Source organism: Alligator mississippiensis, chromosome 1 (genome assembly GCF_030867095.1).
Source record: "Alligator mississippiensis isolate rAllMis1 chromosome 1, rAllMis1, whole genome shotgun sequence".
Lineage (NCBI taxonomy): Eukaryota > Metazoa > Chordata > Crocodylia > Alligatoridae > Alligator > Alligator mississippiensis.
The window spans coordinates 154824056-154849236 of record NC_081824.1 but is presented as its reverse complement, the minus strand read 5'-3'; the positions used below and the strand labels follow the sequence as shown (position 1 = coordinate 154849236).

The 25181-nt window shown below is 42.2% G+C and overlaps 1 protein-coding gene across 1 annotated transcript in view; it reads right to left on the bottom strand.

The window, feature by feature from the left end:
* The window catches only part of RYR2 (ryanodine receptor 2), an 875416-nt gene that overhangs the window by 251351 nt on the left and 598884 nt on the right, over positions 1–25181 (bottom strand). Inside the window, exons 36-42 of the mRNA XM_059715710.1 lie at positions 22549–23350; positions 21904–22104; positions 20676–20781; positions 17671–17814; positions 7409–7682; positions 1464–1578; positions 638–770 (exon numbers count right to left, since the gene is read on the bottom strand). Coding sequence (XP_059571693.1) covers positions 638–770; positions 1464–1578; positions 7409–7682; positions 17671–17814; positions 20676–20781; positions 21904–22104; positions 22549–23350 — 1775 coding nt within the window. The remainder of the gene's footprint in view (positions 1–637; positions 771–1463; positions 1579–7408; positions 7683–17670; positions 17815–20675; positions 20782–21903; positions 22105–22548; positions 23351–25181) is intronic.

The following is a 25181-nucleotide window of genomic DNA, read 5'->3' as shown; positions in this document are numbered from 1 at the left end:
AGAAGGTCAGTAACCTTGGGTCTCTGCATTTCTGAGTGATATAAAAGTTTAGGAACTCCACCCAGCATCAGCCAGATCCTTCAAAAACTTAATTCAGAATTCACTTACAAGCAACTTCATACAAGAATGAAAGCACCACCATGCCCTTCTATCTGCACTTGCCTTGGCACTGCCTCCTGAACAAGGTGGAAGAACTTAGCCAGTCTGGGCAAGGACAGCTGGAAAGATCCCCAAGAAAGGCAACTGCAGGCACTTAATTTTGCCTTGCTAGTCATAAATTAGAGCTTGCCCTTACTTGAGGTACAAAGTGTAATCCTGCATTTCAGGATCAGACTTTCCTGCCTTTCTTCTACGTAAATACAAGTAAAATTCCTGGCTACACTACCTCCTCTTGGGTCTTTGCCACTTCAATCTCCTCATAATTGGTAGAGCTCAACCATTCAGCTTTAATTTTACTCAATCCTTAAGATTGAGTAACTCTAGGTATGTTAGATTCTTTTCTTTCAAAGCCTTTTTTTTATATAGAAGTATTGCTCGAAGCAGAAGGGAGTGGGATATGTTAGTTTAAATCAATGAAATATTTTCAAGGTTTATATATACACAACACATTTTAGATACAGTTTATATTATTACTTACCAAGTCCAACACTGCTATTTTCCAACAAATAACTAAGATGATCAAACATAGCTTTTTGATTCTGCCTGCTGATGCGGCAAAAATAACATAGAAAACGACAGCAGTTTGCCACCATCTTAGGAAATGTGATTTCCTTAAAATAATAATAATAAAAAAGGTTAATAAAAAGATTGTTAGAACGAATATATATATATATATAAATCAGTATATGCTTAAGCCTTTATCATATTAGTCTTCATTAATTTAAATTATACGCCAAACCTGCTAAGTAACCTTTCCACACAGGCCTCACTGAAATCAACAGAGCTTGGCATAAGTGTATACCCTCCTTAAATCTCATAGCACAGATCAAACTACTGCTTTAACAAGAGAAAATACACCTCTAAAGATGAGATTCAAACACTGACATATGCACAGAATTCAGTTCCAGAGGCCAATTCTGTGGTCCTCTATAATTGGTGAGTGGGTGGGGTGTGTGGGTGTGGGAGTGGGTGTGAGTGAGAGAGAGAGAGGAAGGGGAGAGAGAGAACTGGAAACTTTCAGACAAGAGTCTCTTGACATCAATACCTATAAAATATAGTAGGTTACAGTAGGATACTTATCTTATTCCATAATACTATAAGGACAATAATTAGAAGCGATATAACATTTTTGAGGTGGTATACTGCAGTAATTCTGTCCATGTAGAACTTAATTATATTTTTTTCCAATAAAATGAACATGACTGAGGGCTCTTAGCACCTCCAGTAAGCTCAGCACCCTGTAGGAGTAAGGTTTAAAAGGCTAAATGCTAAATTCCCAGTCTTCTACCAATGAAATCCTTTACCTTGGATTCTCCTCCTCCAAGTACATTTACCATCACTTCCATAACAGTCTCATGCATTCCTAAAGCTCTCATAAGATTAGGATGTTGATAAAACACTTTATTGTTCATGATGTCTCTATGGGGAAACAGAATAAGAAATGGATTATAATGTACTGTTCACTAAAAAAAAAACCATTTCATTTGTTTTTCTATCACACAATAACCACAAATCTACCTGTGTGAAGAAAATCCCTACTTCTGCATTCCTTACACAAGGTGCAACTCCAAATTTCAGAATTAAATTTACATGGTTGCTGATCAGGAATTTTTCAAACCAGTTTTTTGTTTTGGTTGGAAAATGTTGATTTATTGAAACCACAATATTTGCAGGAACATACTGGTTTTGACACAGCTTTTGTCATAAAATGTTTCCTAACTATCATGCCAATTATATCTCTTTCCTTTAGGCATTTGTCTGCAAAGACTGCCATCAAGATCAAGGAAAGAATTAAAAACTAGATAAAAAAGGGAACTATTACCTGGACATTGGGAGGGTACCTAATTCTCTGACACACATTTTTCTAAAGGTAGTGGAGAGAAGCAGAGGATTCCCATCTGGTTCTGCCTGTGGAACCATTATATTTTGCCATTTCTTTTGATATGTCATATTATTTTGGGGACCTCAGTACCAGGCTGCTAGCAGACACCAAGATTGAGTCATACCTCTACAGAGCTCATGGTAAGAGGAGCTGACAGAGATTGTTGTCTGTGCTTCTGAGGTTTTCTCCATCAACATTAGACAAACTACAAAAGTGGGCAGATGAGAATAGGACGGGGTTCAACGTAGACAACTGCAGGGTGCTGCACCTTGGGAGAAGGAATCCACAACATACATACAGGTTGGGGAGTTCCCCTCTTGAAAGCAGAGGCAGAAAGGGATCTTGGACTCATTATTGACTCCAAGATGAACATGAGCCGCCAATGCCAGACCGCAGCCAGCAAGGCCAGCCATACCTTGTCATGCATCCAAAGGTGCATCTCAAGCCGATCCAGAGAGGTGATACTCCCCCATCTATGCGACTTTGGTCAGGCCGCAATTGGAGTACTGCATCTAGTACTGGGAGCCGCACTTCAAAAGGGATGTGGCCAGCCTGGAGAGGGTTCAGAGGAGGGCCATCTGCTTGATGAGAGGGCAGCAGGACAGGCCCTATGAGGAGAGACTGAGGGACCTGAACCTGTTCAGCCTCAGCAAGAGGAAGCTGAGGGGGGGAACTGGTGGCTGCCTACAAGCTCATGAGGGGAGATCATCAGCAAATAGGAAGAGCCCTTTTCACCCCAGCACCACCCGGGGTGACAAGGAACAATGGTAATAAGCTGATGGAGAATAGGTTTAGGTTAGAGATCAGAAGGCAATATTTTACAGTTAGGGTGGCCAAAATCTGGAACCAGCTTCCCAGGGAAGTGGTCCTCATCCCTACCTTGGGCAAATTCAAGAGGGGTTGGATGATCACCTGCCTGGGGTCTTGTGAACCCAGCATCCATTCCTGCCTGTGGCAGGGGGTCAGGCTAGATGATCTGTTCAGTTCCTTCCTGACCCAGCTACTATGAAACTATGAAACATTACTTTGGGCTGATATTCTAGGCAAAGAAATACTTGAAAGATCCAGGAAAACCCTCGTTTTAAACAATGAAGGCATCCAGTATTTTCATCTATTAGAGACAATTCACTATCGCAAGATGTATATTGCTTAAATGTAATTTCTAAACAATTATTGGTAAGAAAGGAGTTAAATGTGGACTCAAACACTACTCAAAAGTCTTCACCAGCAGAGGCTAGACAGCTGTCAGTGGGAAACCCAAGAGGAAGAGAATCTGATTGTTATAACTAGATGGAGTTCAAGGTATGTGGGAGAGGTCTTTATTTATCCAGAAAGGTAGAGAACTGAAGTGGATTAATGCTGGAACAGGTGAGAAGGATGGTTAAGTACAAGTTGATTTAGGAATTCATAATTCCTTGAAGATGGGTTGGAACAAATGCAAACATTTTAAATTTTGTTAGTACAAACCAATTCATAATATAACCTTTAATCATATACTTCAGTTCACAAGATGGCCTGCCTGGTGCCCAAGGCTAAGTACAGAGTATCAAAAAGCCTGAAGCTAAATTAATTCAGTCTTCACAGGTTAGTCTAAACTGCACATATTGAACTGATAAGCAAGTGAACAGACATTCATTTTGATTCTGGAAATGCAGTCACATGTCTACAGTGGCTCATGCCAGAAGCCAGGGACACTAGAGTATGCCTCCCTGCTTGGCTGAAGCAGACAGCTTGGGTCAAGGCTAGCCCATCCACTTAGTGAGGAATGAATTTGCAGGGAAGTGCAAAGCATTCTGGGATGCTGGGGGACTGCAAGTTAACTTGAATCTGGAGGGTATCTGGGACAGAAGTTTAATAAACCAATTTAATCTAAATCAGTTAAGTCTAATACTACATCCATGCAGGTTTATCTTAAACCAGTTTTGGCCATTTTGAAAGCAGTTTATGTGCACTGAACTTCTCTTGTTTTACAGATCTGAACTAGTTTCTGATCCCTTATACCTGTTTATGTGTAAAGTGATTTACATCGTATTTGTTTCCATATTTAAGGCACTTTAAAGACAGGTCTACACATGCCTGTCCTTAATGCACCTTAAATATAACAACTTAGGGTGACATTTGATACCTGCATAAAGCAAGTATAAAATTTAGGCCCAATTAGTTAAGTTGCCATAACCCATGTGTAGACACGGTACAGCCCCTTAATGCTATGTCATCTGCGCCAGTGGAGCTCAGCTGTTGGGTCCATGTGCTGCTGCTGGGCGCTGCCAGGGAGAAAAAAGTAGAGGCTGGTGTTGCAACTGCTAACAGCTCCCCCACACCTCTGCCTTGAGGTGGGTTTGCTGGCTGGGCCATGCATCCCTGAAGGGGTGGGACACCAGGATTCAGGCACCTTTAGAAGCCCAAGTTGGAGCTCCTGCCCAGTACAGCAGGCAGGCTGGGATTGCATTTGACCCCAGCGCCTGGCGTCACTTTCTCCTCTCCAGCCACCTCCATCACAGGCAAGCGCTCAGCTTCCCTCCTGGTGGGATGCTGCCCATGGAAGAGGCAGCATCAACTCCTGGGGGCTCAACTTAGCCCAGCCCAGGAAGGCTGGATGCAGCACAGACAGGGGCTCAGCCTTGGATCAGGCAAGCAGAGCAGGGAAAGCCTGGGTGCTGGAGGCAGATGCAGTGCTGGGTGCTGGGGTGCTGGAGGCAGACGCAGTCCCAGACTGCCTTGGCTGAGCCAAACAGAGCACCCAGGATCTGATGCCACCTCTCCCATGAGCAGTGTCCTGCCAGCAGGGAAGCCAAGCGCTTGCCTGGGATGGAGGTGGTTGCAGCAGAGAAAGCAGCACTGGGCCCTGGGCCCTGGGGTCAGACACGGTTCCAGCCCATCTACTCTACCAAGTGGCAGCCCCAGTGTGGGCTTTTAAGGGTGCCTGAATCCCGGGTGGGCAGCAAGGCGTCTTGCCCCTACAGGGCTGAATTGCCCCACAAGCAAGATTACCCTGAAGCAGAGGCATGGGGGGACCACTAGGGGCTGCAACACCAGCTGCCGCTTTTTTCTTCCTGGCAGTGCTGGGCAGCAGCACGTGGCCCTGGGAGGTGGGCTTTGGTCTCATTCACCAGAAATGGAGAAACAGGGAGTGGGGGTTAGGGCCCACCTGTGCAGGGAGCTGTCCAGTGTAGGCTGCAAGGGCTTCCATGCAAGTGAGCCGCATTAAGGTGCCTTAAGGTATCCACATGTAGACACGCACCTAAATCACCTTAATGCACCTTAGGCTAAGGCGCATTAAGTTAGGGCACACAAATTCATGGGTAGACATGCCCTGTACCTGTACATGATACCCCATTACTATGTGTGTGAATTTGTACACAGACACGCACTTTCTCACTGGTAATGGACTTTCTCCCTTGCTAAAGTTGCAAGTGAGATATGCCAGCTCCTTGAAGTACCTCTGTACATAATAGTTGTCATACATACATGCTAAGAACCTTGGGACTAGAGGTAGTCTATAGGATAGGTGCTATACAGCATGATTCTCCAAAATTTAAATATATTATCTTTATACAACTTGAGCCATGAAGTATTTCTAAGTGTAGAAATCATGTAATAGCTTGCGCTTTCAGGAAACTCAAAATAAAAGGGTAAATTTAAAATATATTATGTGACAAAATATTTCTCTTACCCTTCCTATCCAGGACATTTTGCAAATAAGCCTATACTTAGTTTGTTTATTTATAAAATGATGTATCTGGATATGCTTGCAACTCACGTTTAATCTCATTGGTTACGTCAGGTCATAAAAAGCACAACAGCATTGAACACATACAGGATATCAAAACTTTGCTCTACTATATAATACATTTAGTATTAATGATGCTTTCCTTGATGTAAACTTGCAACTTGTATTTTAGGCTATTTCTTACACAATGTACCCATGCAATTAGAAGAAATGCTTGTGGCCTACTTTGTTGTTCAAATAATAAAACGTTAACTATACTAGGAGGGCTCAAAAAATTAATATATAAGGAATGTATATTCCTTATAAATATACAAAAGAATGACTTCATTATGAAGAACAAAATATATGTGTAATTAGTCCCACACAAAATCATCAATTTCAACTGATGAAGTTGTTCTACCCAGGTTAATCCCTGTAGGGATGTCCTGATTTAAGTAAGCATATGTTCTCATTAATTTTTAAACAATTCTTGACCCTCAAGCCTCCACTGACTATCATACTCTGGAGGAAAGCTGATTTCTGCTCATGAAAGTACATGGTAACAAAAAATAATACCATCAAATATTACAAAATTCTCTATAATAGAGACCAAATGCTGGAGGTTTAATCATGCAAGCTGAGCTATATTTCTTTGGAAGCACTATGCAGAATCAGAGCCAAGAGCACTGCTAAAGGAATAGTTGCAACGAAAAGATCAGTGCATTTCAAAGTTACTATCAATGGCATTTCTGAGAGAGAAAAGCTTTCAATGTTTCCTAAGAACTACACACCATGTGGAAATACTTGGATTTTTTTTAACAAGGACCTAAAAATAATTAGTAACACATACCCAATACACATAAAAGGAGTACTCATAGAAGCTGGTGCTTGGTAGATGATATCTGTTGCAAGGTCTGATGGTGGACAAACAAGGGGCATTACTCAGATTGATTCAAGACAAACTCTTGTTCTCCTCTCAAAATGATACCATTAGCATCATGGTGGGAGTCTAGGCAATGCTGCTTCAGCAAAAGGTAGAAAAAAACCCACCTCTGATTCAAGCAACAAACTAAAACAGAATGGAAAATCCATTTTCCTCTTTTAGCAAATTCAGAAACAACCGTGATTTGTACCTGCAGTTTGAAGATTATCGGAATACATTGGTTTAATGAGTAAGATCAGGTTTCCCCTGGTACCTGATGCCAGCAGCTGAGAATCTATTAATATCTCACAGATAAATGTGTTTCCTGTAAGCTCAAGTGGAAGAAATCTGTTTTTAGGCATTAGGGCTCCTAGGTTAATCCTCACTTATAGCTAGGGTATTTGCATGTGCAGGCAACCTGAAATCACTCAATTAATAGAATGTGCCATGTTAGGCCCATAGTAACCTTCAAAGTTTCACTGTTCCAGATATAACAACTCATATATTACAGGCTCTTATACTTTTCTACTATCATCTGCTAACAATGTGACAAAGTATAGGTCTTAACACTGCAAAAGACACCATAAATCCCAAACCAAACTTCTCTATTTAGCAAACCACAGACAGATATTATATTCATATTCAAACAATGTATTTAACCCAGGTGATAACAATAAGACAAACAATATGGGAATATGATTTATAAATTTAGTGATATGGTACTCCAATGATTTACCCTAATCCACGAATCATGAGCTTTTCTTCCTCTTTCCCCATTCGGACACTGAGCAGAGAACGGATCTGGCCCAGAGATGCTAGCAGGTTGATAGTGTCTTCTACTGATACACTATTTATGGTGTACGTCTTTGGTAAGGTTCGAACCAGGCCACCAATACCATCATACTGGCGATGCAGCAAAACAAACATGGCCCTCACTAACTCAGGATCCTCTATTACCGACTCCTGAGCCCAGCGTACCATTGTGTCTGAAATCAGTTGTTGAAGAGTGGCTATAAAGAGAATACATAAAGAAAAATGTTTGCATTAATTGTTCATTTATACCTCTAACAAGTCCCTCTAAATGTATTTTACAGCATATTTTAGAGTTAACTGAGTTTGGAAGAAAGCATTTCTTGTAATTAAAGGGAAAAAAAGAAATAACATTTTGCAAGGAAGAAGGCACTTTTGAAATGAAAAGATAACACTTCTGAATTTCACAAAGTTTAAAAAAAGAAAATGAAGATATATAGAATCCTCGCTGGGCAATGACTGTATACAGCTTTAACTGATAAATACTTGTTCCATGAATGTTGTAGAAACAGTTTGGAAGTTTTTATTATGAACTAAAAATAGAACATACTGTCTGGTAGTCTATATGAAATATGAATGTTAGTTATATGAATTCTACAACGTGCAAAATGGAGTAATTCACTTTAATAATTCACAGTATCTAAAATGAAACATCTTCCAGTCAACAGAAGCAGAAGCCTCCATGCTCACACACTGCTTTAGAAAAATCTGATTAACAAAGGCCGCTGGAAGATATGACATTTTTGGCAGAATTCATGTGTTAACTGCACCATAAATTATAACATGCCTCATGTTTATCCAAATAAAGGTATCATAAAATGGCAAAAAATCAAAAAAGATGTTCTATATATATTGGAGAACATCTTTGCATCTGAATTGTATAGTACCTTAACTTGAATACGAGGCATGTGCTGTACTCCAGACTGGGCTGGATGCTTGTCACTACTGGCTGAGGACAGCCCCACTGGCCACGTCTAGACAAGTGCAGACACGTGGTATGTGGCACCGCAGCCCTGTCTGCAGCACCACACACCACACAAGCAGGTGTTCCCTGCACTGCTGCCTTGTAAAGGGGGGGAGGAAGGGGCGGGGAAGGGTTGACTGCAGGATCTCCAAGAGTCAAAAAATCCCATGACAAAAATGTGGTGCAGCACATGTGGAGGTAGTGCACAACACCCAAAACCAGAGCCTGGCTGGCCAGAGCCATGCTCTGGCTCCTGACCAGGCTCCCAGCTGCAGAAGCATCACAGCTACAGCACCCTGAGGCCCCCAGGACCCCAGGTAAAGCTGCTGGGGTCAGCACAGTTGCTGGCCCCATCCTCCCCTACCCCAGCCCAGGTAATCTGCTGCATGCCAGAGGCTGCATGGCACAGGTATTCCCCAGGGACAAGTAGGAGCAGCACAAGACTTGTCCCTGGAGAAACAAACATCTATGCTCATGTGGACATGGCCACTGTCTGGAACCAGAATGCCCCAGGGCTAATGATTTCAAATTGTAGCAAAACCTACCTCCAGTTTTTCTTTTTTCTTTTTTTAAATGCATTCCTTCCCCTTCCCCAACCATTTCTGACTTTTTCTCTCCTTCTCTATTCCTTATAGATAAGTATAAGGGAGCTAAGACATAGGATAAGCTTCAGCTTTTTATTTTTGGTAGCAAATTGTATTTGTTTTGTTTTTTCTCCTTCTTTATATTGTATAATTATTGTATTTATATTGATTTTTACGGTTCTATATTATTGTTTTACTGATACTATACGATTTAGGCCTACATATATAAGTTAGCATAAGTCATGTCAAGTTTCCATTTTGTTTGTCAAGTCTCCATCTTGCCCCCATGCCCTGTTGTGTAAGTATGTTGTAACCTATGACTCTACCTACCCCTTCTATGTAACTTGGTTCCTGAATAAATGGAGATGAATGAGGGTGCTTGAGAGACAATGACAGTATGTCTAAAAATAGCTCCCTCTGAATGACCGAACCATCAAAACGAATACCTGGACCAACGACCCAGCCCTTGGAAGCACCCTCAGCATTCAAGAAACAAAAGATGAGGCAACCCACCACTGTGCCAAGGCTGCACATGCTCAGTAAGAACACTTGGAACCCTCTGGAACAGGACTGGCCTTGCCCCGACATGCCCTACCCATAGGGGATCAGAGGTAGTCTGCCCCATAAAAAGAGGTAGTGAAGACTGACTCCTTAGGACACCCTCTCCATCTGGACCAGCACCACACCACCTATCCACCCAGAAGCCCTGCCGGCAACCCCCCTCTGGACAACACCTGCTGGACAAGGACCCCTTTCCAGCCTGGATAGGTAGCTATCACCACCCACCCTGTCTTCAGTCAAGGACTTGGACTCTGCTTCTCTTCCCTACCTGGACTCCAGCCCTTCCACTGAGTCTCTTTCTCCTGCTGCCATTGTGAGAGCTTGTGTGTGCGCGCATGTGTGTGTGCGTGCATGCGTGAACCAATAACTTCATGGGGCTGTGTAGTGTGTTGTCTGTTTAATAAACCTGTTATTTTGAAACCCCAAGTTCAATATTTGTCTGTTTTCTGACTGTTTCCTCCTTGCCACCACGTATCTGCCCCCCCAAGCTCCCAGGTTTCTGCCTCAGTTTATTTCCTGGCTGTCTCCTCCTTGCCACTGGGCTTTTTCCCTTGCACCAGTGACCTCGAGTAACCCAGGGGCCACTTGACCTTAAGTAACCCCAAGCCTCAGTTCCTCAGCCAGCTTCTCTCTAGTCTACTGGTTCTAATCCCAGGTCCAGCAACTTTCACTCCTTATACTTTCTCTCTCACCTTAACCTTCCCTCAGGTATCCCAAGTACCCCAAACACACACATAAATACTGTACCATTCAAATTAGGAGCTCACCTGTGTGTATATGTAGGTGGGTGGTATGTGTGTGAACTGGTGAATATATGTCATCATGTGCATGATATATGAATTAGTGATCCATGTATGTGTACAGAGTGTGTGGGTATTAACAAATGATTGTTGTCTAATTTTTGGTGTGAGTAGTGTGTATGTGCTTGAATTGGTGATAGGTATGCATGTGCCTAGTCTGGTTTGGATGTGTATGTGCCTGAGTTGGGTGTGTGTGTGTGTGTGTGTGTGTGTGTGTGTGTGTGTGCATGCGTACCTAATTGATTTGTGTTTACATATGTGTAATTGTGTCACACCCTCCTGTCTAACAGTGCAATATTGAGATCCTGAGAGTTGGCGTGACCCCACAGGGCAACAAAATCACCTAATTGCCTGCATCAGTCCCAGGTCTCAAACTGGACTTTCGGTCTGGCTGAGGCAGTGAAGATAATCAGCTGATTGTCAGCACTAGGCTCCAGACAGCCGCAGGTCCCAGAGCTACCCTCAACCCATTTCAGAATCTCTGGGAATGTGCTTGGGTAGCCCCAGCTCCTGAACCAGAATCCGGGCTGCCCATCCCCAATCCACTCAGCTGAGCATGGAGATCAGGAACAGGGCAGCCCTGGAGTTTGGGACAGAGCCACTCCCTGCCTGGTCTGCAGGGCTGGGCTGGGGGCAGCTCCATAGTGGAATTCTATGCCCATGCCAAACAACATGCATCCTGCCATGTGTCAAGCTGTGTCCTCAAACCCAGGGGCCTCAGTCTGTCAGCACAGCTGCTCATCTTGGCCTGCTACCCTGTAGCTTGTCATCCAGGCTGGTCAGGGCTGGCCTGAAGCCTCCATTAGGAGTTAACACTCTGCCCACTTGGTCACCAGTGGCCAACTTGGTAACCCTTCACTTTCCCAACATCAACCCCTGACCTGGAACAGGTCCAGGCAACAGGGCTCAGTCATACCCCCAGACTGCTTTACTGGTCCTTCTGGTATGAATTTTTGCACATTAATTATTATCCTTAAGTAATAATAGTATTGAATTGATAAACCCCTATGAGTGTATGAACAAATAAAACTCAATATTTGTGTTTGTTCCCTGTTTGACATAAGTAAATGAACTTTGTATGCCCTGTGTACGTGAGTGTCTGTATGAGAGGGTGAATGGTTAAAAAATGGTAACTATTTGCATGAAAACAGAAGAAGATTTAACTGATTGTGTAAGCAACAAGGTGCCAATGTATGAGTTACCAGACAGTAAACTAATTAAGCTAATTAATGGATGGCTGAAGAATTTGTCTGTGATCAGGTGCAAAGAAGATAGTAAGAAGAAAGAATTTTGCATATCCTGCCATTTGAACTACACAATGCTTCAAGGCAGAGATATCAACTACACGATACTTCAAGGCAGAAATACCAACTTTACTAGAATGACCTCATTGGACATACCAACCTTACTGGAATGACCTCAAATTGAGATAACCAGAAGAAATAACCTCTAATTAAAAACTGAGCATGGAAAAACCCCAATGCTGTACAAAGACTTGAAATCCCTATAAAAGTGAGATGCAGACAAGTCAAGATGGGGAATCCACTCTTTGCAACTTCCTGGAGCACAGGCGTGTCTGTATACCCACGCTCATATCCTGGATTGGCCATCCAGTGATAACTTCTGCTGGTAAGTATAACATCTTACTGGAGTGGTTTTGTCTACATGTCTGTCTACGTCTGTTTGTATGACTGGTGTGTCCAAGCTTATGTATCTGCTTCATGTTATCAATAAACACAGCATTTTGCTTTATCCCTCTTTATAATGCCTCACTCTTGATTTGAACAACTGGCAATTTAAAGTAACACCAATCCACCCACCCCACCCATCAGTACCAGCTGGGGAGCCCCAAGAATAAGATCCCTCTGCTGCCTTTTCCCCCCTCCCATTCTGAAAACAGTGAGCACTGGCAGAGAGCTGTGGCCATTGTTAAGGGAGCCTGGCTGCAGGCTCGCAGCCAGCATCTAGATTTCCCGCCCCCCCTGGAACCAACAGTGAACTTCTGTTTGGTCTGGGATAACATTGTAACTCAGCACACTTTGCAAAAATCGTTCTGACTTACAGGTGGGAGCTGCATTTCTGTCTGCACCCAAAGAATGCATCCATTCCAAATTAGAGGTGCACTGATACATCAGTCCCATATCAGATCAGCACCGATATAAGGAAAATTGACTGTATTGGCAATCTGCTTTTTTTGGCTAATAATGCCACTGATAAATGCCCTGTGCATGCACACAGCCCCAGTGAAGCACACGGGCAGCCAGGAGCACAGCCCGGCAGTGTGGAGAGCAGCTGGGTCCAGCTGGTAAGTCTGTTGTGAGGGAAGGGGCATGGGACAGCAGATCGAAGCCCCCACAGTGAGGGAGGGAGTGGGGCTGGGGCTGGGGCAGGGACAGGTGCTACACAGCTGGGGTGGAGCAGGGGATGTTGTTGTGAGCAGCTCATCCAGGTGGCCTGAGGAGGGGGGTGGCTCCCACTGCTGCATGCACTCCGTGAGGGCATGGGCGTGTATGCCCCCGGATCTGCAAGCATAGTGACGATGGGCTGCTGCTATGAGCTGGGGCCAGGGTGGCACCAGGCTCTTCCTGGCAGAGGGGCTGGGGCAGGGTTGCACTCAGGGTGGGTACCAGCAGCACTGAGAGAGGTGGTTGGGGGTCTACAGAAAATTTTGGGGTGGCTACATCCCCCCCATAGTCACCCTCTCAGCGCTGCTGCCACCTGCCATGAGTGCAGCCTAGCCCCGCACCCCATTGGGACGAACACAGTGCCATCCCAGGCCCAGTCCACAAAAGCAGCCCGCCCTTGCCCCATGTGCACATCCCCATGCTGTCCCAGGGTGTGCGCAGCAGTGGGAGCCACCCCCACTCCCCACACCTCTCCTCCCACCCCCCCCCTTTGCAACTAGCCACTTGTGGCTCCATTCCCTGTTCCATCCTGGGTGTGCAGCACCTGTCCCTACCCGACTCCATCCCTCACTGCGGGAACCTCGATCTTCCCCCCCACACCCCTTACTCCACAACAGACTTACCAGCCAGATGCCACTCACCACACTGCCTGGCTGTATATCAGAATCAGATCAGTATCGGCTGATATGACTCACTAAAAAATCAGCCTTTAGTATCAGCCCAAAAATTCTCTATTGGTGCAACCCTATTCCAAATGGCTCAGAATTGTTCCCTATTGTTTATATTTAAGCATTTCTCATGAAAAAAGAAAAACTGCAATCATTTTTTACAAATGAAGTTTCTGATGAACTAACCAAGGAAAGCAGTATAATGGCTGATAATGGATGAATGTTAGTATTTTGCTCATGTCAGAAGGTTAATATTGTGCTACAGATACCACGGAAGATGTGTGAGAATTTTGCTCATTACATACTGCAGTACCTTTCCTTTGTTTCCACATGCCAAACTGTATTCGGGCAAGCTAAATACTTTATTTCCTCATTATTACTTTTTTTTTTATCTAAGTAATTGCTGCAATGCCGTAAGAATGCTATGCTATCAAGAATGTGATGGGGAATTTGAGTATTTCTCTTGCCAGTTAGTTCATTGCCTTATAAGTAGCCTGCAGTTGTAGAAAACATGGTTGATATAAAGTATGTGCAAACAAAATCATAGCCTTCAGAATCTGTGTGCAGAGATCAAAAAAGGCTTATATGGGAATGATAGAGATTTGGTTAAATTATAATATTCACCAGGAGAAAATTATTTTATCAGAGTTTATAGAAAAGTGAGTTTGAATCAAGCACAGGGGGAGGAAAATAGTAATAGTCTGTATGTCCAGAAGAAAAAAAAGTCCAGAACCAAAATACTAAAGTACTCTATATTAATTATCTAATTATTCAGTCCAGATATCACAGTTTAAGCTGTTATAACCTCTAATATTCCTTTCGAACAGCATCGCTGTTTGTTTTTATAAACAATTGGTATGTTTTGACTAACACATCAGATGAGATTGGAAAAAAAAGGATAAAAGGAACAAAACGTAACATTTCCCCTGTTTGTGGTATGAAGCTGCATGAATAAATTGTCCACTTGTCTACACTGTAGCACCTGTCATGCTACATCCCAGCTGCTTGGTCAGCATTTAACAGCAGAACAATGTAGTGTTGTCCAAGATAGCTCTAAGCAAGCTAGCTCAGTTACACAAGCAGCATAGCCACAGTAGAAGGGGCTCATTTGAAGGCTAAAAACCAAGTTAAATTAGCTGATGCAAAGTTCTGTTATGATGGCTAGACTGCTTCTGAAGTTATCATGGATAGAGACTTAGCACAGAATCATAGAGAAGTACAGCTGGAAGGGACCTCCAGAGGTCATCAAGTCCAACCCCTTACCTAATGTAGGATCAACCCTATCCAAAACATCCTATGGAAATCCACTATCTAATTTCTTACCAGACCTACAGAGTCAACCCTGATAAAAGCCACAAAACATAACACCCTAACCTAGTAACATCCTGCTGCTGCAATGTTGTTAAAATACACTCAAGAGATCCAAGAAAGAGGACCATGACCACTTCTAGAGAAGAAGACAAAAACTCCATAGTCCATACCAATCTAGCCATGGGGTAAAATTTATTCCTGATGCTAAATATGGCAATCAGTCTGACTCTGAGCAGAGCGGCAAAATCCTCTAGCTAGGAAAACCCAGGTTGAAGTCCCAGCGAGAACATTAGCATACCCTGGTCACAATCCCCAACTTTGGCTGCAGCCAATCCAATGGTTCTGAGGAAGACTTAAAAAACAAACAAACAAACCCTGAGCAGCAAGAGAGGAAAAACAATCCTTCCTGGCCCTACATGGCAACCAGTAAAGCCCAGAAGCATGGGAGATACCCATAGTAGAGCATAGGCAGAGCTTCTTCTAAATCATCCTGGACCAATCCCTGTCCAACCTCTTGAATGGGAAATTCACAACTTCCTTAGGCTGTCTATTCCACTGCCTTATTACTGTTCTGCAGTGCAGATGTTTTTCCTGATATCCAATCTAAACCTACTTTGCTGCAACGTCAATCCATTGGGCTACATGCTGTAGCAAGAGAGAAAAAGTGTTTTCCCTCTTCTTTATAGTATCCAATATGAAGATTGTTGATGTGTCCCCTATGAAGTGCCTTTTCTGCAAGCTAAACATACCTATTTCCTCTGCTCATATGATTTGCCTTCCAAGTCCTTTATCATTTTTGTCACCTGCCTCTGGACCCTCCCTAACTTTTCCACATCCTTTTAAAAATGTGAAGCCCCAAACTTCACACAATACTCTAGATGAGATCCTGGGACCATGCACTGCACTGGAGTCTTTCTACTTTCACTGCTTCCAGAAGCATGCCCCAGAATCTCTGGAGCACATATCTGGAAGTGGGGAAAGTCAGAATACCCCACTTGCAAAGATATGCCCACAGAAATCTCTGTGAACCTTGCACATAATACTCTAGATGAGGTCTGGCCAGTGCTGACTAGAGGTACTATCACTTCCTGTGTCTTGTACCCAATGAATTCCAAAACTGCATTTGCTTTCTGTGCAGCTGCCTAACACTGCAGACTCATACTGAATCTATGATCTATCAGGATTCCCAGATCTTTCTCCACAGTGCTGCCATGCAGCCAGCTGTCACCCATTTTATTCTTCCCAAAATTGTAGCACCTTGTATTTTTCAAGACTGAACTCCATCCTGTTAAGTTTCAACTGAGATTTCTAATCTATTGAGATCCTTCTGAATTGCCCTCCCATCGTCCATGTTCAAAATCCTTCTTAGTTTTATCTCATCTGCAATCTTGCTCAAAAAGTTTTTTTATGTCAGTATCTGAATCATTAATAAACAGACTGAACAGCACTGGGCCAGGGACAGGCTTCTGTGGGACTTCAGACAAAACCTCCTGTCATTCTGACACAGATCCATTTATAATTACCTTTTCCTTGCAAGTACTGACCCGCTTGCCATTCTACCTTATTGTAGTTTTGTCTAGACAACATTTCTCCAATTTGTTTATGAGACTGCCATGTGGGACCTTGTCAAAAACCTTGCTGAATTCCAGATTTACTATATCCACAGCATTTTCTCCATCCACTCAACTACTTAGTTTATCAGAAGAAATCAAGTTCATAGGATCATAGGAAAGTAGGACTGAAAGGGACCTCACAAAGTTATCAAATCCAGTCCCCTGCAGGATCATCCCTGAATAAACCATCTCAGCCACATGTCTGTCTAACCTGCTCTTGAAAACTTCCAAGGATGGAGATTCTACATTTCCCTAGGTAGCCTGTTCCAATGTTTAATCACCCTCATACTCAGAAAACTCCTCCTAATCTCTTACCTAAATTTACTCTGCTGCCACTTGAGGACATTACTCTAGTCTTGTCCCCTACAGCCACAGAGAAAAAAAACCTCTCTCTATAATCATCCTTCAGGTATTTGAAAACTGTTATCAAATCCTCCCTTAGTTATTCTGTCTCAAGTGCAGGCCTTTGCACTTGTCCTTCTTGATCCCCATCTGATTGACTGAGGACCATTTTTTCAGTCTACCCAGGTCATTCTGGAGCTGAACCCTGCCCTCCAGAGCACTGGTGCCCAAGGTTTTTCTCTGGTGGGCAGTGCCTGGTCCACTTTACATTGAGCTATTGGTGATTCAACTAGTTTTTTGTCCACCTTACATTGTTTCCACTTAGCTTGTATTTCCACCTAGCTTGTTAAGAAGGGTCAAAAAGCTTGCTACAATCAAAGTATATCACATCCACTGCTCTCTCCTCATCCACTGAGCCTATCACCTTATGGAAGGAAATTAGGTTGGTCAGGCCTGACTTGCTCTTGGTAAATCCATGCTGGCTGTTCCTGATCATCTTGTTCTCCTCTAGCTGCTTCACAATTATTCCTTGAGAGCCTGCTCCATGATTTTTCTGGATATAGAAGTCAAGCTAACTGGTTTGTAGTTCCTTTGATCCTCCTTCTTCCCTTTCTTAAAGACGGGCACTATACATCAGTTTGTTTGACACAATTTGTTCTTAGTAAATCTAAGCTGGATGCTTGTGATCAGCATGTTATATAACAATAAACTTGTAACAGCCAGTGTAAGAAATGTGCTGACAGATACCATTGGGAGTTATTACATGTGCTGAAAACACCAGCTAAGCCTGCTTTGAGTTAGAGCCATCAGCTTAAAGGTGCACAGATGCTTCCCTAAAAATCCAAGTTGTTCTGGCAGATTATATATGAAGAGCTGTTAGTACTTCCCTCTCTCCTTCCAGAACCAGGTTACACTGGATGTTGATTTAACATTTACTTACAGGGTTTTTTAGAATGATTATCAGTGGGTTTCTCAGTTTGTTTCTTCTTCAAGTATGTCATTTTTTCGACTAAGTACAATAGACGACCTCTGATGGTTAAATCACTACTTCCATCCAGGGCTCCATCTTCATCTAGTTCAATTCCTGGAAATAATGAACACTGAATCATTAAATGAATTAAACAAATTACAGCTATGCTCCTTGTCCAAATGTGCAAATATAATCAAACTGATGGGTTCTGTCTTGCTTTGTTAGCTAAGTGCACTACAAACAAACCAAAATTTACTATTCCCTCAAATGCTCTTTTTGGCAGTACAGTTTAAAGGTTACGGTTCAGATCTGGGGCTTAGGAATCCTACAATACCTGGCTCTGTTGTTTACATACTGGATAAATGCAAGTTAGTCATCTACAGCCAGATTCACATAGGTATTTAGACACCCAACTCCCTTAGCTTCCATGTAACTTTATTCTCGTTATTTTGAAAATAGGAAAAATACTTGTCTCCCAGATGATTTTGCATCTTAGCTGATATTTCAGTGCTTTCAAACCATTAGATGAAAAACAATACCAAAGTGAAACTACTGATACTTTCTGATACTCTGTCACAACAAAATTGAATTGACCATTTTCATAAAGCTGTGGTACATGATATATTGAATTATAAAGAAATAAAACTGTATAAACGCATATCTTATACTGATGTAAGACTTGTTTTTCATTTGTATTGCTCCAAATAAGTAATAATGAAACTGAAACCATCATTTTGTTTCAAGACCATCATTAATATTGTTGCCTCACAACTCTATGATTTTAAAATAAAAAGGCCACTTTCATTTTATCTTGCTGGGATCCTAGGATCCCTGCTGACTTCCTGCTCCTGGGGCAAGGGGCTAGACTCAAAGCTCTCCCAAGGTCCCTTCCAGCCCTAATGTCTATGAAATCTATGAAATCTATTTAATTTTTTTAATTCAGTTTTAATCTGAGTTTTTAACATGAACGTCTCTTCTACAGCGTATTTCTACCTCAGATCTGGTAATACTATTAAATCTTTTGCTCTTGTTCATGGGAAAATCCCGGTTTTTTTGTTTGGATTTTTTGTATTCATCCATTTGGAAATGGATCCAGGTTTGGTTCCAGTTCTCTTTAGAGACCGTTTTATTGTACTTTGCCCTGAGGGAAAATCAACAGTGAACTAAAAATGAATCATCAATAGCTTTCAATTTTATACAAAGTGATATTGCATAGAAACCTCTCCAACCAAAGTAATTAGCAATAATGAAATTGAAATATTTCAGTAATTAGCATGCAGAGGTGCTGTAGAGTTACTGATGCAAAAATCTGTTTCCCCCAGTTGCGCAATTCCCAGCTCTGCGGTTCCAGTTGTCCAATTTGCAGAATATCAATGTAGTTATTTCTCAACCTATGTACAATATGAGAAGCTCCACATTCTGAAGAGCTGACTAGCTAATTGCAGCCCTTAGAGATGCATAATCAATGGTCTGTTCTTCTGCAATAACTGTGCTGTGAATATATAAGTTCATGTGTTCTGTCTTTATTATGCCTCTTCTAGCCTCTGAATAGGCACTTTTCAAGCTGTTTGACAGCAAGAAAGCTAATGGAGACACTGGATTATGGAGACACTTCTGGCTTCCTCAAACTGAAGCAAACTCCAAATTTTACACAAAGGAGGGGAATGAAAAAAAACCTGAACAGAATGCTTCTGAGATAAGACATTGATACTGAAAAGGAATGAGAAAGCTACAGAAGTCAACCAGGAAAATGAGAGAACAGAGAAGAAAGCCCCAATCAATTTTCAATTCTTTAATTTCAGTTTTACTTCCTGCCACCTGACAGCTCATTTTATCAAAGCTTTTTTCCCTCATTCAAAGGGGGAAGAAATGTCAGAATAATAAGAGAGAAGTCCTTTTTGAGGTGCTTCTGGTTAACTTCAGACCCCAGACTGGAAGGAACTCCATACCATACTGACAGGTTCAGGACAGTTTCCTCCGGGCTAGGTGAGGGTCCTAGTTAAGAAAAAGTATAATCATATATGTCAGCACCAGCATCCTCCTTCTAATTAAGAGAGAATATAAGAGTGAAGCAACTCAATCAATACCTCCATCTGTTAATTCTTAGCAGGTGGCTCCTTTTATAGATGAAGTGGCTAATTTTTTTGTGTTCAATATGTGACTTGGACAGAGCAAGGGGCATCCATAATTTGAAACTAATGAAGTGCTGTCTGCAGCATTACCTTGCTAGCTCCAAGTTGACTAGATTAAAATTTAAATATTTCAGCTCTGCAAACAAGTTTAAATGTGCGAAAAGATTCTGCTTTTTAAGTTTTGTTCTGTTTACTTTACACTTACTTGCATTTAAAATTGAAGCATTTAAATATCAAAAGATCAGTTAAACTTTGCATTATTACCTGAAGCAAGACTCGGGATTTAAGAATTTTACTTGCCCATTTTGATTCCGCCAAAGCACCCTTTTTTTCCTTTCACTTTCTTCAAATAAAACCCTCTCCAAGATGTCTGGTGAGGATGAACAACTGAAGTCATAGCTGCCCTTTTATTGTGGTTAGTATGAACACAGTTAATTTGATATGACAAGAGTCACCTAATGATTAATTAGAACCTACAGGGTGGGTTCCCACAGTGAAGGGGTGGGAAGGTAACAGAGGAGCAGCAACTGCTAGTCTTGCCACAGGTCAGGAGTAGTTTTCTCAAAAAGCTAGTGAGCTACATTTAATTTACTATTCTTTGAGTAGTTTGAGTAGAGTTCATTTATATAAAGGGAACCTTTCCCCTTTTGAAATAAAATATGATTTATTTCCTTGTACTCTGATCAGAGGAGAGAGTTTCATTTGTATCATGACTAAGAAATGTATTTTGCATTATCTGACTTTCTATCTGTCTGTTTATGATAAACAGTAACCTATAAAGTGCCATTGTTTTATTTATCTAATACAATTTCAGAAATGAGAGGTTACAAAAACAGAGCTTACCACAGTGTGTCATTAGGTCTTCATGAAAATCAAGAAGTTGATCTCGAATTTCCTCAGGGCAGGGACAATCACTTTTATCATCCTTAAAGTTCAGAAGCATGTTTATCTGAAAATGAATTAGTACCAGAAAAAGAAATTAGATTTTCGGGAAGTTATTCAGGGACCCTGTGGTGGGTAGGAAAGAATATATAATGCCAGGAATTTCTGGAATCCAAATACTACTCAAAAGACTTACACCAAATGTGAATATTTTGGATATCTTTTTGTTTACTATGCCTATAAAACTGTGCAGAAAAGAAACACTGAATCAAACATTTTTAATAACAGCCATTCTTTATGTATTTATGAAAAATCCAAGCATTATAGCAATTATCTTTTCTGAAGGGGAAAAATCTGATGCTTAAGTAGAAGAGATAAAAAGGGTAATTACCATGTTTACTCAATTTCATGTCTAAAATCAAATTATTGTGGGATCATCTTAAATTCAAAGTCATTTTAGAATCAAGTAAACATGGTAATAAGAATGGAAAATGAATAATAACAACAATGAATGGTCAGAGTAGAGTATTAAAGTACTCCAAATTTCTTATTTCAACTGTGTCAGTAATGAACATTGCAACTTCAGGCAAATTATCTGGTCTCTCTGAATCTGTTTTGCTGTGAATAAAATTTACAAAAAATGGCAGTATAAAGTGCCAGTTAATAAGTGTCTAAGTATCACACTGATATCTTCAGCTGAAAGAAGAATATTTGCATATGCAAAATATTATTGTTAACAAAGTACTTCCTTTGAGAAGAAAGCATATATTCCTATAAGGTCAATGAATACAAAGGCAGAAGCCTAATAAGGCTGTGCACACTAAGGGCTTGTCTATGGTGAGAGACTGCAACATGCAAGGACAGTAGCTAATACAAATTAACAAACACTATGTGTCATCAGTATGAATGTTAACAATCATGTCAGTCAATGATAATTATTTCCGGTGCGGAACCTAGAGATCATCATTGCTAACGCAAGAAACTCATTATCTATATTGAGAGTTTTAAATAGAAGTTAACATGGTCTAAAATAATCTGATTTCCCAATGCAGGAAAGCTTGAGACTCAAATGAAAATCTGATCACTAGGACACTTTCCCTGGACTGGATTCCTAAATTCCTCCTTTGACTCCACCACCACTCTTACAGTATGGAACAGTGGGTAGTACTAATTATAAATTTCTGTTTACCTGCTCTTGAGGTGGAGACCGAAATTCTTTTGTTTTTCTGGCTGTCAGTGCAGCAGACATGTTTAAGGCTTGCATAACTTCATTGTAACGAAAGCGCTGATTTTCTTGAAGCTTAGCTACAAAATCATCAGAAAATGCTACAATGGCTTCTATCCGATGACGTATCTGGCAGTCGCACAGATATTGCAGTAGGTGACACATCTGGGGAAACACAAGCCACAAAAACATTCAAATTTATAAAATATTCTTAGGAAACCAATAACATGGTAAGGATGGAGAGTTTATGTTAAAAGTAATGCCTGTATTATCAGATGACTGAAAGTAAGCTATGATATGCTCATGCTTTCACAGTAGTAATACAGCTAGTTATGTTCTTTACAAGTTATGGGTTAAACTAAACATGCATAAGGTATAATATAACTGTCTATGTATACCCTTAATTAGGTCAGTTGGTGCTCCAGAAAGGTTTCATAAATGCTCCTGTTACCATTGGACAATGACAGGACGATGCTACATTATATAAATAACAGCGATTACATTTCAAAACACAGTGTAAACAAGGAATACAGATATATGCTGCCAGCAACAGTGTTTAAGATAGTCACATAAGTTAGACTAACCATTGATATGGTAAAACCTCATTACCTGCAATTTTACAGGTTCAGGAAGTTTCATTTGAAGAAGCCCTTCCTTCGGCACTTGCTCTCCTCTGGCTTCTTCCTCTCCTCCCTCTGGCTTTAGCTCCTTTGTAGTCAGCTCCTTCTCTGGCATTTCATTTTCATCCTCTTGGCTTGTGTCTTCTTTGAAAACCCTGGGCTCAATCAACTGCAAGATGTGCTTCAGATCCCCATTATGGAAGACTCCCATGATTAACAGGGTGTAAAAAAGCTTGATGAGCGGGACAAAAAGAAACTCTGTAGAACCCCCTACTGGATCTCTAACATGGAGGCTGCCCTCTTGAACAGCTTCAGTCAGCATCTCTATAGTTTTGGCCTTTAAGATTTCCAGAGGGAATTCAGGGCTAAATTGATAGCACTCACTGCTAATGCTTACAAAGCTGGGAGAAGAGAACTGCATCCTGGGCCGCAGGGAGGTGCTGAGCCCTATACCAGGGAGGCCATGTTTTTTATTCTCATCAGGAAACAGAGTAATGCTCTTGGTCTCATCTGTCATCGGAACAATAAATTCATTATTCATCATTAATCTGGCAGTGGCATAGGTGTTGAGGTGGATATCAATAAGTAAGTCATAATAGCCTGTACGTAACAAGCCTGGCATATATTTGTTCTCAATGGCATACAGGAGCTGAGATTCATCCACATGGCTGCACATAGCATGTGCTACCCGGTTGTTCCCTAAAGCACAAACAGCTGAATACAATCGAAGAGCATGATAGTGAAATTTCAGCAATTCCTCTTGTTCTGTCAACTCTAAAATATCTATAGACCTGGAGAGAAGAAGGGAAAATATAGTAAGTTCCATATCAGGATAATAACTAAGAAAACAGGACAAAGGAGACAAACATCATACACAATTCTACTAGGCTAGGGACAGACATTCAAAAAGTCTGAACTGATTCAATCTTTGCAGGTCTGTCTAACCTGAAAAGATTGAACTGATTTGCAAGTGAATAAAGATTCAGGAAATGCAGGAACATACCTACAGTAGCTCAGGCTAGAAACCAGGGAGCACTAGAGCAGCCCTTCCTTGTCTTTGGCAGCAACTACAAGGCTGAAGGGAAGCTGATGGAGGCATGGCCAGGCCTCCTCCCTGCCACAGGCTAAGTATGATTGGAGAGGGGTTTAAACCCCCACCCTGGCCTTTAGGGACCCCAGCCAAAGTGTGCCTGGAGTGGGAGGGGCGAAGCAGCCCTTATCAGGCTTGTCCCTGAGGCCAGACACTGTCTGGGGCAGTGCCTCATGCGAAGCGGGGTAGAGGGGGAATTAAACTCTTGTCTCCTGCTGCTGGGCTGGGCTTTCACAGAGCTGCAGCTCCCATGCCCAGCCAGCTGCATCCCCATGACAGCCCTGCCCAGCCTCGGCACACGAAGCTGGAATCAATCTGGCCAAGCAGCCCCTGCCCAAGCTGCAGCCTACTGGGAAGGGCCTGGTCCCCATGGCCCAGTCCCAGTTGGCCCTTCCACCTCTTCTCAGCAATACCGCCTGGCTCAGCTCCACAGCCCCAGCCACTGGCAGGGCAGGTGGGGCCGTGCCAGATGGCTTTGGCCATATTCCCTCCCCTGCCACTGGAGTGGGGAGGGAGGGAAATAACTGATGGGCTGCTCCACTGCTCTACCCTGGCTGGCAGACCCGGGTTGTCAGTGGGAATGGAAGGTGAAATTATATCCCCCTCCCTCTCTGTTTGCTTCAGGCTGCGGATGGGAGGGGCCTAACAAGGGCTGCTACACCCTGGGCAAGCAGACCCTGGATGTGGTCCCCCAGTGGAAGAGGGGAGGGAGAGGGGAATAAGACCCCTCCCTGCTCCCTTTGCCCCCGGGGGCCATGCCAGCCAGTGTCCGGCCACACCTTGCTGCTGCTCCAGCTAGAGAACAAAGGGGTAGGGCCAGCACTGTTGTCTGGAGCAGACAGCATAGCCCAGCCAGGTCTGAAAAGCATGCTGGGGTACTCTGGTTTAAGTTAAACCAGGATGGGGTCTGAGATAGATGTTGTATAAAATGGTTTGACCCAAATCAGTTAAATCGGATACTGCATTCAACCAGGTTTATCTTAAAGAAGCTTTGGCCATTTTGAAACTGGTTTATGTGCACTGAACGTATGTTCTGTTACAGGTTTAAATCAGTTTCTGATCACTTAAACTGGTTTATGTGTGGCTTCTGTCCCTAGCCCTAATGAGCAATCTGAGCATGCTAACACTGCTTTAAACGTCAAGTTTCTTACTTCTGATTTTCACAGGCCTAAATCTGCAGTTTTAGAAAGACGCTGTTGACATAAAAATTTTGGACCAAGACCTGAAGTTCCTTGGATTTCCCACCCCCACAACTAAATCACCAATTTGGCAGCAGCTGTGCAAGGTTTAAAATTGTAGTTTTTAACTGATCAGGATTCAACTGCGACTCTGGAAAAATCTTTTTTTTTTCATTCTGCCTTCCCAAAACAATCTGCATGTCTTATTTAGGGGCATATGGTATTCAAGAAAGTGTGGGTATTCTTTGAATAGAAATCCAATTGTCTTCACTGGGAGCTGGAGCAAATGAATTTATTCATTTACTGTATTTATTTACATAAGAAACAATAATTTAGATAAGTGAACATTGAAAG